This window comes from Microplitis mediator, chromosome 7, assembly GCF_029852145.1.
Source record: "Microplitis mediator isolate UGA2020A chromosome 7, iyMicMedi2.1, whole genome shotgun sequence".
NCBI lineage: Eukaryota > Metazoa > Arthropoda > Insecta > Hymenoptera > Braconidae > Microplitis > Microplitis mediator.
Genome location: NC_079975.1, coordinates 19,582,612 through 19,599,117, shown reverse-complemented (window position 1 = coordinate 19,599,117; position 16,506 = coordinate 19,582,612). Strand labels below are relative to the sequence as shown.

At 29.2% G+C, this 16,506-nt stretch overlaps 1 protein-coding gene across 7 annotated transcripts in view; it reads left to right on the top strand.

Annotated features, from left to right (window-relative positions):
- Nucleotides 1-14,919, top strand: part of LOC130670735 (protein unc-13 homolog 4B) — a 40,737-nt gene extending 25,818 nt beyond the window's left edge. Inside the window, exons 1-10 of one of the 7 annotated variants that reach the window (XM_057474206.1) lie at nt 3,122-3,261; nt 4,828-5,110; nt 6,833-6,997; nt 7,114-8,021; nt 8,089-8,238; nt 9,321-10,804; nt 12,425-12,514; nt 12,822-12,945; nt 14,364-14,557; nt 14,633-14,913. In XM_057474206.1, the coding sequence (XP_057330189.1) occupies nt 4,991-5,110; nt 6,833-6,997; nt 7,114-8,021; nt 8,089-8,238; nt 9,321-10,804; nt 12,425-12,514; nt 12,822-12,945; nt 14,364-14,557; nt 14,633-14,727 (3,330 nt within the window). In that variant the 5' untranslated portion in view covers nt 3,122-3,261; nt 4,828-4,990 and the 3' untranslated portion in view covers nt 14,728-14,913. Of the gene's footprint in view, nt 1-1,016; nt 1,258-3,121; nt 3,262-3,785; nt 5,111-6,832; nt 6,998-7,113; nt 8,022-8,088; nt 8,239-9,320; nt 10,805-12,424; nt 12,515-12,821; nt 12,946-14,363; nt 14,558-14,632 lie in introns of those variants that run through there. The other 6 variants (XM_057474201.1, XM_057474203.1, XM_057474204.1 and 3 more) reach the window with 6 other exon arrangements.
- Nucleotides 14,920-16,506: the final 1,587 nt, after the last annotated feature.

The window sequence follows — 16,506 nt, the reverse complement described above, 5'->3', positions numbered from 1 at the left end:
GTGGGCGCAATTGATAACAGCAAAAATTTAGAATCGAAAGAATCCGGGTTCGAGCCCAGCACATGGCGGAGATTTTTTCATCCACATGCAGGATGAAATTTAAATTTTCACTTTTTATTTAACAAAACTATAATTACTTTGGTAAATATTTCTATTTATAAAACACTGAAAATGCATCGAATTCTCACCATGAATATACAGTAATTCGACCATAAAACACCGTAAGCTTACTGTAGAGAGGAATCGTAAATTGACGTTAATCAGGATTTGCCCGAAAATTAATTAAAATTTTGTGACAATTTTTTTGTCGACTGATGAAACCACAATCACTTCAGTCGTAATTTAATTTTCAAATTGTTGAATATTTGTTGACAAAAAATTCACATGCACCCACATGTTTTATTAGTTTCAATAATCTAAGTATGATAAAAGAATTTATCAATTTTTTTCTTTACATGTAGAAGCTAGAACATAAAAAAAACTTTCTCGCAAATTCGCAATAAATGCATTTTTTAGATCAAGAATGTATATATTTTTTTTTTTAAGCTTTTTTTTTTATCTCAGTGCATATGAAATTTTTTTTTTCATTTTGCGTTTAAAAAAAATGTTGATTCATTTTTAGAAAAAAATAATTATACTGAGAAAAAAAGTTATTTTTTTCTCAGTAAATATTATATTGAACCATTATATCAATTGATTAAATTTTATCAATTTTGTTTTTAATTATCCATGCCCCAGTTAATTGCCCAATACTAAATTTAATACAAAACAACTACAAAATTATAAAATTCTAATTATTTATTTTACAAGTCTTCAATTTATGACAAATTATCTAAATTACTTTGATTATTTAATATCTTAAATAAAGCTGATAAATATTTTTAAAAATACCAGATAATAATTTATAACTGGAACATGTATAAAATTACATAAAGTTATTTTTATAAAAATTCATTGATTATAAATAAAAAAAATTACATAATTTTTTTTTTAACAACATAAATAAATATTTATAGAATTCAAGATTCAGACGGAGGATTTTTCGAGAACTTGGGAACGTTATTAGCAGAAAAAGTTCGAGCTCAAGAGCTTGCAGAAGGACCGCTACCAGTTAAATCTGACAATAATTACGAGGAGGATGTAATAAGCGAGGGAGGAAGTATAGAAGAACCAACTGAAGCTCTACTGGAATCCGACAGTGATAGAGATGAAAATGAACAAGCTTTGGATATTGTCATTGGCTCAGTTGGTTGGAATGTAAGTTTAACAATTTGATACATTAAACATTTTTATTTTTTTTTTTAAATTTTTGTTTCCCATACATCAATGTATCAATAAAGCCACTTAAAGTCTGTTTATTGTATTTTAAATGACAACTGTGATTGATTAAACATCTGAACGGATTCATTGAATGCATTGTAAGAAATCGTATCATCGTACATCGACTTGTACAATGCATCGCCTGTTCGATGAAAGCTGTGTTAATTTATAGCAGGCTATTTAGAAACTTGATCCGTGTGTGAAACAGAAATTAAACTATTCATCCGCAGATAACGGACTAATTTTTATTAATTAATGAGCCTATTATATGTTTTATTTCACTTGATAATCAAATCTATAAAGAATATGGGCCAACATATTTTCTCTACTCTATAACGGACCCGCTTAGAAAAGTCCTAATCAAAAAAAAATTTCTTTGCTATTTTTATATTTATTGGGGCCTGATAGCTCACTAGAGTAAATTCACTGACAATTTCGACCATTTTTCTGTAAGTCAGAAACAAAATAATTATCGTTTGTCTTATAAATATAACCGGGACTCTTCTTACGAAATCAAGCAATAAAAAATTTTCCAATTCAAAATTTTATCTGTTTTCATATTTATTTATAATTGAATTTGTATTTACCAGTAAATATTTGAACTTATATAAATATAAAAATGATGTGCAGAAAAATCGAAAATTTGACATTGACGGAAAAAATTATTGAAAAATTTATATTAATTTTTTAAATTATAAAAAGTCAAAAAGTCAAAAATCTAAAAAAAAAAATTGCTTTATTTTTTGAAAGAAGTCATTATGTCCCATTTCATGACAAAATATGCTCGATTAAAATAAATTAATAAAATCCCCAACAGGATTGTCTTGCCCCCTTCTACCCTACACAGAAAAAAATGAACGATGCCAACTGAGAAACGACAAGTATTTTAATGATAAAGTGATCAGGAAATGTTATTATTCTAAATAGTAATTCTTTATATTATAATTAACTTTTTAACGGTAATCCTAAAAATTTGCACGCTACGGGTAATGCCCGTCTGACCGCTATTAGAAGTACACTTGGTTTTTTTACTTTTGAGACAGGGACTATCTATTTACATGAATAAAACTATATCTTCACGAAAAAGTCATGATTTAATGATATTATAAACTTTATTTATTTTGAAAATTCACATTAATTAATATTTTAACATGAACATATTAAAAAATGTTTCATTGATTTCAAATTTGATTAGCAGTCTGTCCGACCAGGGGTACCGTTTAAAGGTTAAAATGTAAATAATTATGGGGTAAATATTAAAAATTATTGTATATGCTGAAAAAATTGATATTTTAACTTTAGAAATCGTAACTTAATCATTAAAAATTTATGACATGTATTATATAAAATTTATCGTTTGAAATTTAAAAATTATCTGTATTGATACCCAGGTTCCGGATTATAATTTAAAGAAAAAACAATTTTTTCAGTTTCTTTTTTTTCTATATTGTTTACAAGACAATACTAATTACTTGGTATAACATTAACATTAACCGATGAATTTGGCTCAAGGGTGACTATTCCAAGACATTTCAAATTATAGTGTAAAGAAGAGACACCAAAATTAACGAGACATTCATATAAATCTTGTGAGCTTGACCAAGGGTACTAGGTCGGGATGAACAACTTTGTAGTACACTATATATATATATAATATGTCTAGTTTAATCGGGACGAATCTTGGTCGGGATTCATCGGGTTTCAGCGTTTGCTTTCGTACTTACAAATGTGACGTACGTGGTGAAACACCACCACGAGGATTCGCTGACAAATAAACTCAGTCCATCTATTCCTGGCAGTGTTGAGTTAGAGTTAGTTACGTATCTGTCTTCTTGCATTTAATTTATTTTCATATATATTTTTATTTATTTGTTTCAATATTACTTTTTTTTTTTATCTATTAGATGTTAATTTATAAAATCAAGAAGACAGAATAAAATGGTATACTTACACGAGTCATATTTAATATGAAGATGTTTATTTAAGTTGTTATTTAATCTGTGATATGTATCAGTGAGCTTTAGAAATTAAATAACAGTCTTGTTAAGTTGTTGTGATTATTTGTTTAGTGTAATTGTAGAGTAATTTTATAAAGAAACATTATTAATATATATTTTTTAAACTCGTTATATTTTTAGTACGTCAGTTTTCGTTCGATTGTGAAATTTCAGAAATTTTTCTCATTCATTTGACAATTTTTTTTTTTTTCCTTGAGCTCTTAAATATTTTTTTATTTTTAAGTTACAAGTTTTTTGTAGAATCGCTGTGTTTAAATTTTTATTTTTAAATAATATAAAAATAGTCGCAAGTCAAATTGTTAAGTGGACCAATTTTTTAAATAATTCAAATTAGTATAGTAATTATTATTCCAAATTATAAATTAAAATTATTAATTCTGTTAATTTAATTGGACACAATAATAATTATATAATGGACAAATTAAATTCTAAATTAAAACAAATTTCTATTAAAATGAAAAAAAATTTCTAGACGCATGTAATAATTTTTTATTTAAAATATTAAAGAAAATAAAAATCACAGAATAAAAACCTTGTGATTGATATCGTGATACGTCTGACGAGAACGATCTTAAAAATAAATAATAATATTAATAATAAGTTTATTAGAATGGCAACACAACAAAGTGCCTTGGAGATGCCTTGATAGTCAATCAGCTAATTGTCGGTATATCAACTTTCATTGGACGCAATTGTAGGAACATATGATGAACTAAACGCGCTACGGTTATATAGACAACTTACTAGTTTAAACGGGATGCGGCCCAGTTCGAATTGACTACCTCAGATTCTTGGTCACCTGCGCACCTCATTCAATATATAATTTATACATATATATATTTATTTAGCTATGAATTAGAAGTCTCTGCCAAAAATTACGCGTCTAAAGAAATGATATTTAAACTGCGAATAAAATTAAAAAGTTCAATTACGTACGTCTACTTTAAGAAACATCAATCAAACTTTTTTTTTAAATTCATCGTATCAAATGGCAAAGCGTCAACTATTTGTAGACATTAGTGCCGCATTCTCTTAATTCTTTCGTAGTTAGTACTAAGTGATGATGACCCGAGACAATGTCTAGAATTTTTTTTCCTTGATGATAAAAAAAAAAAAATTTTGCATTTTAACTTGCATTCAATTTTTTTAAATTAATGACTGAGTACTCATTAACAATTAAAACTTTGAACATTCGTATAATCGGATATGCGCGGGGATAAGTGGGGCTCGTTGGTTGTGGATTATCGATAGGAAAGGTCACAGACGAAGTTCATCTTTGTTGTAAGAATTACAGCGTGTGGATTTTTTTTTTTTTTTTTTTTAATGCGAAAAGTTAACATATGTGTCGTTGATGATCTTCAGATAGAGACCATAAATTATTATTTAGGAACCAAAATTAAATTTTAAATAATTGTTTAGTGTTTGAGAATTAGATTATTTATTTCTTGATAGTTTTTTTAATTATATTTTATATTTCTGCATAATTCAGTCATTTAATCAGCATTATTTCAAGTGTATTTATTAATGAAAGTTTAGAATTTTTGATTAATAAATTTAATTAATGACAATGATAAAAAATTAATGGTGGACAAAAAAAAATTTGTGTTGCGGTAATTAATAATATTAAAAAAGTTTTCGACTAATTTACTATCATGGTCGTAACAAAAACATTTGGAGGGATGAATACAAGCATCCGTAGTAAGAATACCTTTCGAGGTATTCCAAAAGCGGAATTAGAACGTAAAACTAATGCGATTCTTCGTGCAATGACGGTAAGAATTAAAAAATTGAGATTTCAAATTTTAGTTTTTATTTATAGGTGAGGGGAGGGCTGAGTAACTCGAATAGGTTAAATCTTTTTTTTTTTTTTGATATTCAAAGTAATCAGAAAAAATTTTCAGTTTCCATTAAAAGAAATTTTCATTTTTTGCGGGCAAAAGAGGGCACCCCTAAAAAAAGAGAAAAAAATTTCTGGATATTAAATAAATTTGATTAAATTAAATTTCCTTGTAAGAAATTTACATAAAAAAAATTAAATTTTACATAATTATTGGATGCAAAGAAAAAAAACAAAATTTTGAATAGTTTTTATTATTAAACAAACGTCATTTGAGCAAAAATAAAAAAAAAAACAAAATGATAAGAAAAAAATCTACTGGATCTAGATTTCTAAAATGTTTCACGTTTTACTGTTAAAAAAATTGTTTGAATTTTCAAAACATTTTATATAATGCAATAAACACATACATTTGTGCTTGAAATTTCATTACTAATTTCATATAGAATTTAAAATACATTTTTTTGAATTTTCAAATTAACACTTTGGATTTTCAAATACTTCTTTTTGAATTTTCAAATACTCTTTTTTTAATTTTCAAATACTTACTTTTTAATTTTTAAATAAATGTTTTTGAAAATCTGAAGCGTGTATTTGAAAATTCAAAAGTGTTTATTTTAAATTCTATACGATCGTTACAATGAAATTTCCAACACAATTGTATGTGTTTATTGCGTTGTATACAATGTTTTGAAATTTCAAAGAATTATTTTAACAGTGTATTATATATTTCACTACACAATCCTTGATTACTGGACGCGCAGCACGTCACGCGCAGAAATTTTATATAGAAGCATTTGAATTTTCAAATAAGTATTATGAAATTTCAAATGGAAATATTAAAATTCAATATGTCTTAGAATTTTCAATACTTGGTTTGAAAATTTAAAAAACAAGTATAAATTTTAAGTACGTTTATTAAAATTCATATTTTTTATCTTAATTTTAAATACCAGCTTGATTATTAAATTACGTATATTAAATTTGAAGCTTTTTTTATTGAAAATACAATTCAAATATCTAGTTATGAAAATTTAATTCCTTTTGTATTGTAATTTCTAAATTATTTTTAACAGTGTAATAGGTGCTAGTATGTCAGCCGAGAATTACAAGTCACCTCTAAACTCCGGAACTACCCCTTAAGTTACCCTTTAGTAATCAAATCAGATAAATTTTTTTCATTTTCCTTGAGCAAAAAACGTTCCGATCTTCAGGTAAATAGTTAATTTAATGTCAAAACTATAAAAATTGTAATTATTCTCAAGTTGATTATTGAAATACATCTGAAGTAATTTCACACCGAATGTTTTTTTATTGTAAATTGATAAAAAAAGAAATCAAATTAATTTCATACTAATTTTTTACAAGAACAAATTACTAAAGTATTTTCACAAAAACTATTTGAAAAAAAAATTTAGTTATAAAATTTTGGGGTTCCCCCGTTTTGCCCTTCTCCCCTATTTCAGTGACTTGATTGGCTGTTTACGATCCGAGTATTTTATTAAACCTATTTATCTGTAGTTTATAGTTTTGATTGAAATATTTATTATTTTGCACGTGCAATTAATAGATAAAAGAATTTCATGTCAATAAATTTTCTAATGACGTCAACTACAATTAAATAGTATTTTAAATTGTTTACATTATTTGTTATTAGATCGAAGAACTTTATACGGCTCTTGTTTATATGACGCAACACCAAATCGGTTATGATGTTACAAATGAATGTGGACGGGAAGCTTTGCTTAACCATCTGCAGCAAGCTTTCAAGGTTGACAATGAGTTACATTCGCAAGTTATAGAGGAAACTCAAAACATGGAGGTAAATTAAACGAATACTTGTTACATCTAAAAATAAAGTGTATACATAAATATGAAATCTATATTTACATTCATTGAAATTTATGGTAATTTAAAATTGAATGTAACTATTTTTAGGCACCGGTAATGCATCTAAATGTTGAAGTAATCGAAGCTAAAGAGCTTATTTCAAAAGATTCAAATGGCAAAAGTGATCCATTTTGTGCACTTTATCTTGAATCAGCACCAACTCGAAGATACAACACGGCTGTTAAGACAACAACATTGACTCCAGTTTGGGAGGAACATTTTGAATTACCTCTAGAAGATGCCGAAAATGATACTCTGTGTCTTGAAGTTTGGGATTTTGATGCAGCTGAAACGGTACCGGAAAAAATGAGCAAAGTAAAAGATGTTAAAGGTGTACGTGGATTAGTAAAACTAGCTAAAGAAATTGCAGTTACTGCGACGACTGGTAGTCATGATAATGAATTTATTGGTCGATGTAAAATACCATTGAAAGACATTCCGGTAACTGGACACACAACATGGTATTCACTTGAAAAAAAAAATAAATCTAAACGACGTGGTGTCGTTAAACTCAGACTGGCATTCAGTGCAGAACATAATACTCAAGTTGCAGCACAAGAGCATCGGCATCTAGTTAGAATTTTACTTCTTCATGAATTGGAAACAGAAAAAGTTGAAAAATATTGTTGGTGTGGTCGTTGGTCTGCTCCATCTGAAGCTTTGATTCTTCAACATAGTGCGCAACGTGGATTGTTAGCAAGAAATGTTTCATTGGCGCAATGGGTTGAATACTCACGTATTCATCAACAACATCCGCTTCATTTTTCTGTTTTTAATAAAGTCGCTGTCGAATTACTCAGACCGTTGGAAAATTGTTTGTTTTCAAAAGACGAAGAAAAATTATTCTGGGATGCTACAAGAAAAATTATTTATTCGTGTTTAAATAGCATTAGAAAAATAAGAAGACTTTCTCCTGGTGATAAAAATGTTATGACACAAATGGGCGCTATTTTAGGGTAAGTTTATTTATTAAAATCATTAAAGTTTATTTAATGCTTACGGTAATTTTTAATTTTTTATTAGAATCCTATCATCTATTTCTTCACTTCGAATTCCTGAGGATTTTGAATTATTTCCTACAAAAATGTTTGGCTGGTTTCCTGAGCCAGATGATACAAAAGTTGACGTGATGAAGGCATTAGAGTATTCAGTAATTCAAGGCGGAGCTGAATGGTAATTATTTATTTATTTATTTTGAGGAACCTTCAGTCCCTACGTACCTGCACGAAGAAAATTTTATTGTTCTATCTATGATCTTAAATTTTTAATTTTAACTATATAAAAAATAGGATATAGCTATTTTCGATACATATGATTAAAACGAGGGTGTGCGGTATGCCCTGCATTAGTGACACAAGTCTTAGGTTATAGCGTATTATTAACGAGAACAAGTAGATTTGTCATATAGTTGTAGATTTTGCCATATAATTGGTAGATAGTACAATTCAGATTTTTTATTTAATAATTTAAATGATATTTACTACTATCGAATTCAGTTTAAAAATTTTACTACAACTTGCCCTAGTAGATCCGAATTACGGTAAATTACCGTAATTTGCCGAAAATAGGTATTTTACGGTAATTAAGGTAAAATAGCGCATTTTACAGCAAATGTACAGTGAAATTACGGCCGTTAACCAAATGATTTGCAGCAATACTGCGGTATTTTACGGTAAAAGTGCGGTAGTTTACCTAAGTGCGGCATTTTACGACAAATTTGCAGTAAATTACGGTGTTTTGCGGTAAAATGCAGTAATTCGGATCCACTGAGGTGATAATAACTTTTAAATAAAAACATTATTTGTTTTAAAAAATCTGGCTGCTCTTCCGGCTACCAGATTGTATTTTAAAATTTTTATTAGCTATAAAATTTAATGCGGCAAATATTCTTATCTGGCTTAAAATCTTAAGTTTTTTTTTATAATCGTAACTGTAAAATACTTTTCAAACCCAACATATACTTAAATTTTTTAATTATTGCCGTATAATTCTCTCGTAGATTTATATTTGTGAAATATTTCGACAGTGATCTAAAAGATCTTTTTTATAGTAACAAATTCTATGAATTTAATTAGTTTTGTTATAGAGATAGTTGTCATAAAATCTTCCTTATTCTTTTAATAAGATAGATAATTAATGTTTCTATAATAAAATTTCACAAGATTTATTGCTTATCATCGATAAATAAAAACGTTATCACTATTAAGTTATGAGCAAAATAAAGTTGATTTAAACTATGACATTTCTATTTATAGGTTTGATCATATATTGAATAATAATACTCCAGAAAGTGATAGTGACGATGATGCACTTAAGTATCAAATAAAAGTAATCCAATTAATTAGAGCAGATCTTCAGCGGGCAATGGAAATTTATGACCGTATGTTTATCAAAAAAATTAATTTTCCCTACGCACGTACACTTTACATCATGTATGAAAAACGAATAAGTGATATGTGTATGGTAATTATTGAAGACGTGTGTCTTCGATTAAAACGAATTGAAGTTGACAGTCACGATGAAGCAGAACTTACATTAGGGACAACATTATTTGAGCTGTATCTCACTCTACAACGATACGCTGTTTTAAGTAACATGTTTTGTCTTGACGGAATTGATCAAATGAAAATTCAAAGCTACCACGAATGGTTTAGAGCTGGAGTTTCGCATTGGTTAGATATATCTGTGTACAAAGCATTAAGAAGAATTGAAAGAGCTGTTGAGTTTGATACACTTCAACCAGTTGACTCCAGTGTGCAGTACAGTTCAAGTGCCGTTGATACTTTAACGATATTCTACCAAATAAAAGTCTTCTGGACTCAATTAGCTTGGCCAGACATCGAAGGCTCCTACACCTTTATTGCTAAGATAATAGATGATATCTGTAAGTGTACGATTTCATATGCTGATATGATGGCGTCAAAAGCTGAAAAAGTTGATCTACAAATTCAGAATTCAGAAAACAATAGCAGTGTTTATGACAACAAATTTGAAGTATCAAATGCTTGGTGCTTTGCTATCAATAACATTGACTACATTAGAACTTCAATCGAACCCTTGACTCATGATTTAGGTCTCCAAGACATCATTGATAGTCTAAGTGAAAGCAAAACTCAACAGGAAGCTGACCGTTGTCGACAAACTCTGCAACTTCTCATCAACAATACTACGGACACTGTAAAAAATAAAATTATCGAATTACTTGAAGTTGTAGCAAGTAAAATGCAGCCTGCTATGAGTAGATATTTGATGGAAGGCGCTGAGTTAATAGACACTACGAGCAATGCAATGGATCGCTTGCTACAGTATTTAGATTCAAATATCACGACATTGCATGATAATCTTAATGAAGATAATTTTGAACGTGTTCTTTTGGTTATCTGGGAAATAATGTCAGAAACTTTGTATAGACTCGTGCATTCAAATTTGGAAAAACGTAGACCTCCATCATTTTATTCAAATCTTAATCGTACTTTACATACATTAATAAGATTTTTCAATTTGGGTGCTGATGAGACTGCAAATGTACAAATTTTGGAAAAAATAGAACGGCTTCTTAGTCTTCATGGACTTGAAACAGCGGAATTGATTCATCGGTATCATTTGGAACGGGCACAAGAACAAAAAAATATTAAGGAAGCTTCCCTTGGAATGCTCACCGTTCGTGCCCAATTCATCAGCAATTCATTGAATGTACAAATTCTAAATGCCCGAAATCTCCGCCCTATGGATAGTAATGGTGAGTTGAATACTTGATTTTACACTATGCGTTGAAGCATAATAACGTGTCTTCAACTAAATTGTTTTATAAATGGGTAGTTTCGCAAAATTCAGTTCGCTCGGTGTCTAAACAAGTATTTCAGTTGCTACTGAGGAAATTTAATTCTTATAAACAACATGAAATGGGTACGAATACAAATTATTTATAGGACAAAATGGAGTGAAATGCTTTAATTTTCGATTATAAACAGTTTTAAAAAAATGATAATACGTTTTATTTAAAAAAAAAAAAACGGCTTAATTTTATGAACAGATAACTTTTGTTGTTGGTAAGCTATTTTGAATTTAGTTTTAGTGACATGTAAATGTTACAAATATGGGGTGGGCCAGTGAATTTGTCAGTCTCGGAATAAACAGTTTTGCAGTTAATTATTTGTAATTCACTTTGGTTAAATGTAGACTTACCCGAGTCGAAATTTAAATCGTAGATTGAACGTACAAGACGTTGAAAACGTAAATTCAACCTTTGAAGACGTAAATAGTCGTAAGACGTATTTTAGACGTAGTTGACGTACGAAAACGCAAATAAGACTTGCGTAATCGTAAATCGTAGATAGAACCTTTCAAAACCGGCAATAAAACAATTAAACTATATCGAAAACATTTTTGTCTACAATAGCTTCTAGGTAGTCTGTAAGACCCAAAAAAGCTCGAGAAACTGGGCATCGGTAGAGTTATCTAAATATTAATTAATTATACGTTTTAGTTTTTAATAAAATACAAAACACAACTTTCCCTGTTTAAAAATATTGATTGAAAATAATTAATAGTGATAAATTCGAATTCTTTTCAATAATTTCAATTGATTTCAATTTTTTTGTTTGTATATATAGATATACAGTTTGCATGGAGTGACCGCTTCTCAATTCTTTTCAATCAATATTTTTAACCAGGGTTCAATCATTGAATACGTATTATTATAATAAATAATTAAATAATTAATTATAAATTAAATACGGAATTAAGTGCGGACTTATCAACCGGGCGGACTCATAACGCGACTATGAAAATAATCACGTACGAACTCACACACTTGTAAAGTAGGGAAAACATAATCGACTACTTAGCAGAAATGGGGGTACAGAAATTTTTAGAATTACATTCCTCGACAGCCCTGAAGGTGGGTTCATAACGCGACTCGACTGTACTTAAAAAAGCATTTTTGCTACGGACGTGAATTTTTTTCTATGTGTATACTAAATAAATTATTGTTCAGGAAAATTATTATGCCGGACCGGCAAGAAAAATTTGAATTGCATGATCAAAATTCGACAGCAAAGTTAACCGAGTTTCGTAGAATTACTCGAATGCATTTGGATACGATGGCAAAGAATATTTCTGTTAAACTGTGTTTTAGTTAAATATGGTTATAACTAGTGGTTTACTGCTGGGTAGTGAATGGCTTAACTATTTTACTGGTTATTGAAAAAAAGATAATAATTTAAAAATATTTTAGTCTGGAAGTTGGTATGACGGTACTTGTAGTCGATAAAATAGACCCCGCCTATGCTGAGATAATAATTTGATGGTAAATAAATAACTTGGTAGTCGGGAATGATGTTTTCTTTAAATTTTATAGGAGATTTAATAGGCAAGCTGTCTACTCTTGAGCGCAAACTACATTCAAAGAGTAAACAACCGACTAAAAGACTGAAAGAGATGAAGACAAGTATGTAAAGCGAATGTCATGCAAATTGTTATGCTCCTCTCTATCAATTACTCTGTTATGCTTGTCCATTTTCTAATTTATTTTTATTCACTTTACATGAAAATAAGGGTTGCATGACACGTATACATAAAGAATATAAACTTGATTTTTTATATGATGGGATAATATAAAAATTCATAATTAATTCGTAGATAATTTAAAATCACCTTCACCGTGCATGAACTTCGTCTATGGGATCCATATAGGGTATTAGTTTGAAATCATTCTGTACTTTTAATTAAAGATGATATTTTTTTTGGGATTTCAGGAAAATGTGATTCCTACGTAAAAATAAGACTATTGCCGGAGGAAAAATTCTGTGACGTAAAATTGCCGAAAACTCATGTGCAGAAAGAAACACTTTTTCCTCTTTTTGATGAGACTGTTAACATGTAAGTATTTACAAAAAAAAAAAAAAGTTTTCCGAAGTAAATACTTGTTTTCATGATACAAGTATCGTGACTTTAAATTTTAATGTCTGTACAGTCAGTAGAAATAAACTAATTTTTGCCCAATGCCGCGGGAAAATATAAACGAATGCGTAAATTGTGAATGCTTCAAGTCAGCGAGCAAAAACAAATTCGTTTCATCTCTTGGTAAGAAACAAATAATGATTCTACCCGCTAAACGCCAGTTTCACTTTTGATTTCAGCTTTGATACTTTTCATTTGTCTATCATCATATATTTCAGAACACTAATGATTGATTTTTATAAAAAAAATTTGAAAATCGCTCGATACTGTGGGCCAACCCCAAAACTTTGCTCTGTTTTCGAGCTCAGGAAGCTCGAAAACGTTATTATTTCTAAACTTTGACCTCGTTGAGAACAAAAATAGTTATTTTGTGGTTCGATCTAAAAAATACATTTAGCTAAAAAAAATCACCTTTTGTCATACGATATCTTTAGAACGAATCAACCGATTTGAGCGTACTTGGTGGCAGTCGAAAGGGCTTGTCAAGACTTAAAGCTGATTTCATTTTGAAGTAAATAAAGCAAGTGATTTAGGAATTATACGAAAAAACCTCAAAAAAAAAAAACTTTGTTTTTTGTATAACTCGTGAAATATTTGACCAACCGACTTCAAAATCTACTAGATATAAGACTTGATGAGCCCTTTTGACTGCCGCCGAGCACGTTCAATCCGATTGATTCGTTCCAAAGTTATCGTACGACAAAAATTAGTTTATAAACCCACGCATACACAAACATACACGCAGAGCGCGGACGTCCATCTAGAAATCGCACCGAAAGAAATAACTTTCCTTTTTTGGAAAATTTTCAATTTTTATAGCAGGAAGTTAAAAAAGTGCACGCAGAGAAATTTTTAGTAAAAATTACCGAAAAAACATAATACTGCGAGGACATGTGAAAAGTATCTAAATTTTTCGCATGCACATTGTAAAAGAAACTATTTGACAGCATGTAAATGAAAGGTATTTTCAACTAACAACATAGTAAAAATTTAGATACTGGCTAGATGTCCTCACAGCACCAAACTTTATAGGTAATTTTTACCCAAAAATTCTCTGCGTGTGTAAATAAAAAATATTATTAATTGTTTCTGTTTAATTGTGAGTTGCAAATTAGATTTCAATCAATAAGTTTTTGACTGGCTGATACTGATACTGAAACTTGAAGTTTCCATTGAAAACTAAAATTTATGCCGAGGGTTGTAATACAATTTTTTGCTGCGGGTGATGCCAACCCGTATCCACAGCCAACTTCTCCTCTGACTGAAACTATCTTTTTTCATCCCTTTTCACACATATACTATCGTCAATATATCATTCATTTAATATTTTGTTACAGTTCTTTGACTCCAGAACAAAGGAATATTGAGGATGCAATTGTAGTTTTTGATGTTAAAGATAAAGATTTTCTACGAACTAGATTTATGGCAGAAGCATTTTTGCAGTTTAGTGATATTCCTGATACCGGTCATGATGTTGGAATCGATTCTCTGGATCAAATTCATTTAAAATTATCACGACCAGTGGATAAAAGTAATAATACTCTATAGATAAAAACAATAAAATAATGATTAGATTTTATAAAAATATTACATTTTTTATTTATAGCAACTGATGTAATTCGTGCCTTAGAACATCGAAAAGGAGATAATCAAGCGATGGATTTCATTGCTAAATTCAATGCGAAGTTAAATTCAAGATAATTTTATCGATATTTTTACGAAACAATAAAAAAAACGTAACAAAATACTTTAAATATTTGAATATTTTTTGTAAATAACATTTGTTGTATAAGTTAAATATTATTATTATTATTATTGCAATATTACAAATATATATTGTATGCAAATTTATTTATAGTTGAATATATATTATATTGTTTTTAATAAAATTTAAAAAAAAATTTTTGTATTGAATTGGCATCTATTTTTACTGCTTATTCTTTTTTCTCAACAGTACCCTGCTTAAAAAATCCGATAGATTCTTATAGCTGTATGTATAAGGCCCTATACTTAACTATAGCACTTCTCATAGAACTCATTCATTCTTATAAAATTTCTATGGGAATTTATAAGAATTTATTGGATTCTATGAGATTTTCTAAACAGGGTAATAACAATCGGCTTCAACAATAATAATATTCTTTGTTGCTTCAAAAAATAAATATTAAATACGGATTCGAGCCCAGCAGTCACCGGGATTTTTTCGTCAATAAAAAACCTGTTTAGTTCCTTCAAATATAATGTCCCTAGTACATTAGATTACACTCCGGATAAAATTACAACTTTTTTGTTCAACGCAGGTCTGACCCTAATAGCACAGTTTGCTTAGCAAAAGTTTATTCTACAAAAGTTTCCTTGAATTTTTCGTCAAATGTCCGTCAACTTCAGGCTTTTTCCTTTTTAACGACAATTTGTATACAGGTTACTGTACAATTTGACGTAAACTTATTACCCGAATTAGAATGCAAATTCACTTCAAAAGTTGTATACAAATTGTCGTCAAAAACGGAAAAACCCGAAGTTGGTAGACATTTGACGAAAAATTCAAAAAAACTTTTAGTAGGGTTTTTTCAAGTAAATAAATTTACCTCTGAATTGAAAAAAAATCAACCGCAAATTTTTCTTTCCGACTTTTGCTGTCAAATTGTCGGCAAATTCGGGCAGCAAATTTCAATAATTTCAATTGTCAAATTACTATCGGTATCAAGCTATCGATAGCAACCCTCTCAGAACATGAAATCACAAAAACCAAAAAGTTTTTCCGTACACAGAGAGAAAAATATCGCCAGAATGATTATCCAATGTATCCTCAAACGACGTATCGTCAGAATAACGATCCGTATACCTAATTTAGGAATACTCTCATATTAATTTAATAATCTATAGTATCGTTAAAATAAAGATACGTATTTAGGTTAAGATAAGTATTCGTTTATTTAATTTAACAATACGACGAATAGCCTTTGTAACGATATGTAGTTTCGTTGATATAGGTATCTGTATCGCCAGCGTCAGGATCCGTACAGCTAAATTGGCTATACGTATCATCGTTTTCGGTTGCCGGATGCCTAAATACAGATTTTGCGCAATAGTCATGTCAGCGATTCATAAAACGCCTAAAATAAGGATACGGATCGTCATTTTGACGATACATTGTGAGGATACTCTGTATAGCTGAATTGGCTATACGGCGTATCGTTAAGTAAGATGACTATACAGCGTATAGCCAGAATAGCGATACGTATACTTAATCTGGCGATATTTTTCTCTCCGTGTACCATGACCCTCGATCGAAAAGAAAAATTGAAATTTAACAAAATCTCGGAGTTTTAAAAAAAAAAGTATCAAATTTCTCGCGAAAATTAAAATATTTTTGGCATGCCGAAATTACATTTTCTATTTGATCTAAAAAATAGAATTTCTTGATATGGAGAAGCATATATAAAAGAAGCTGCAATAAGAATCAAAATGATTGGATGA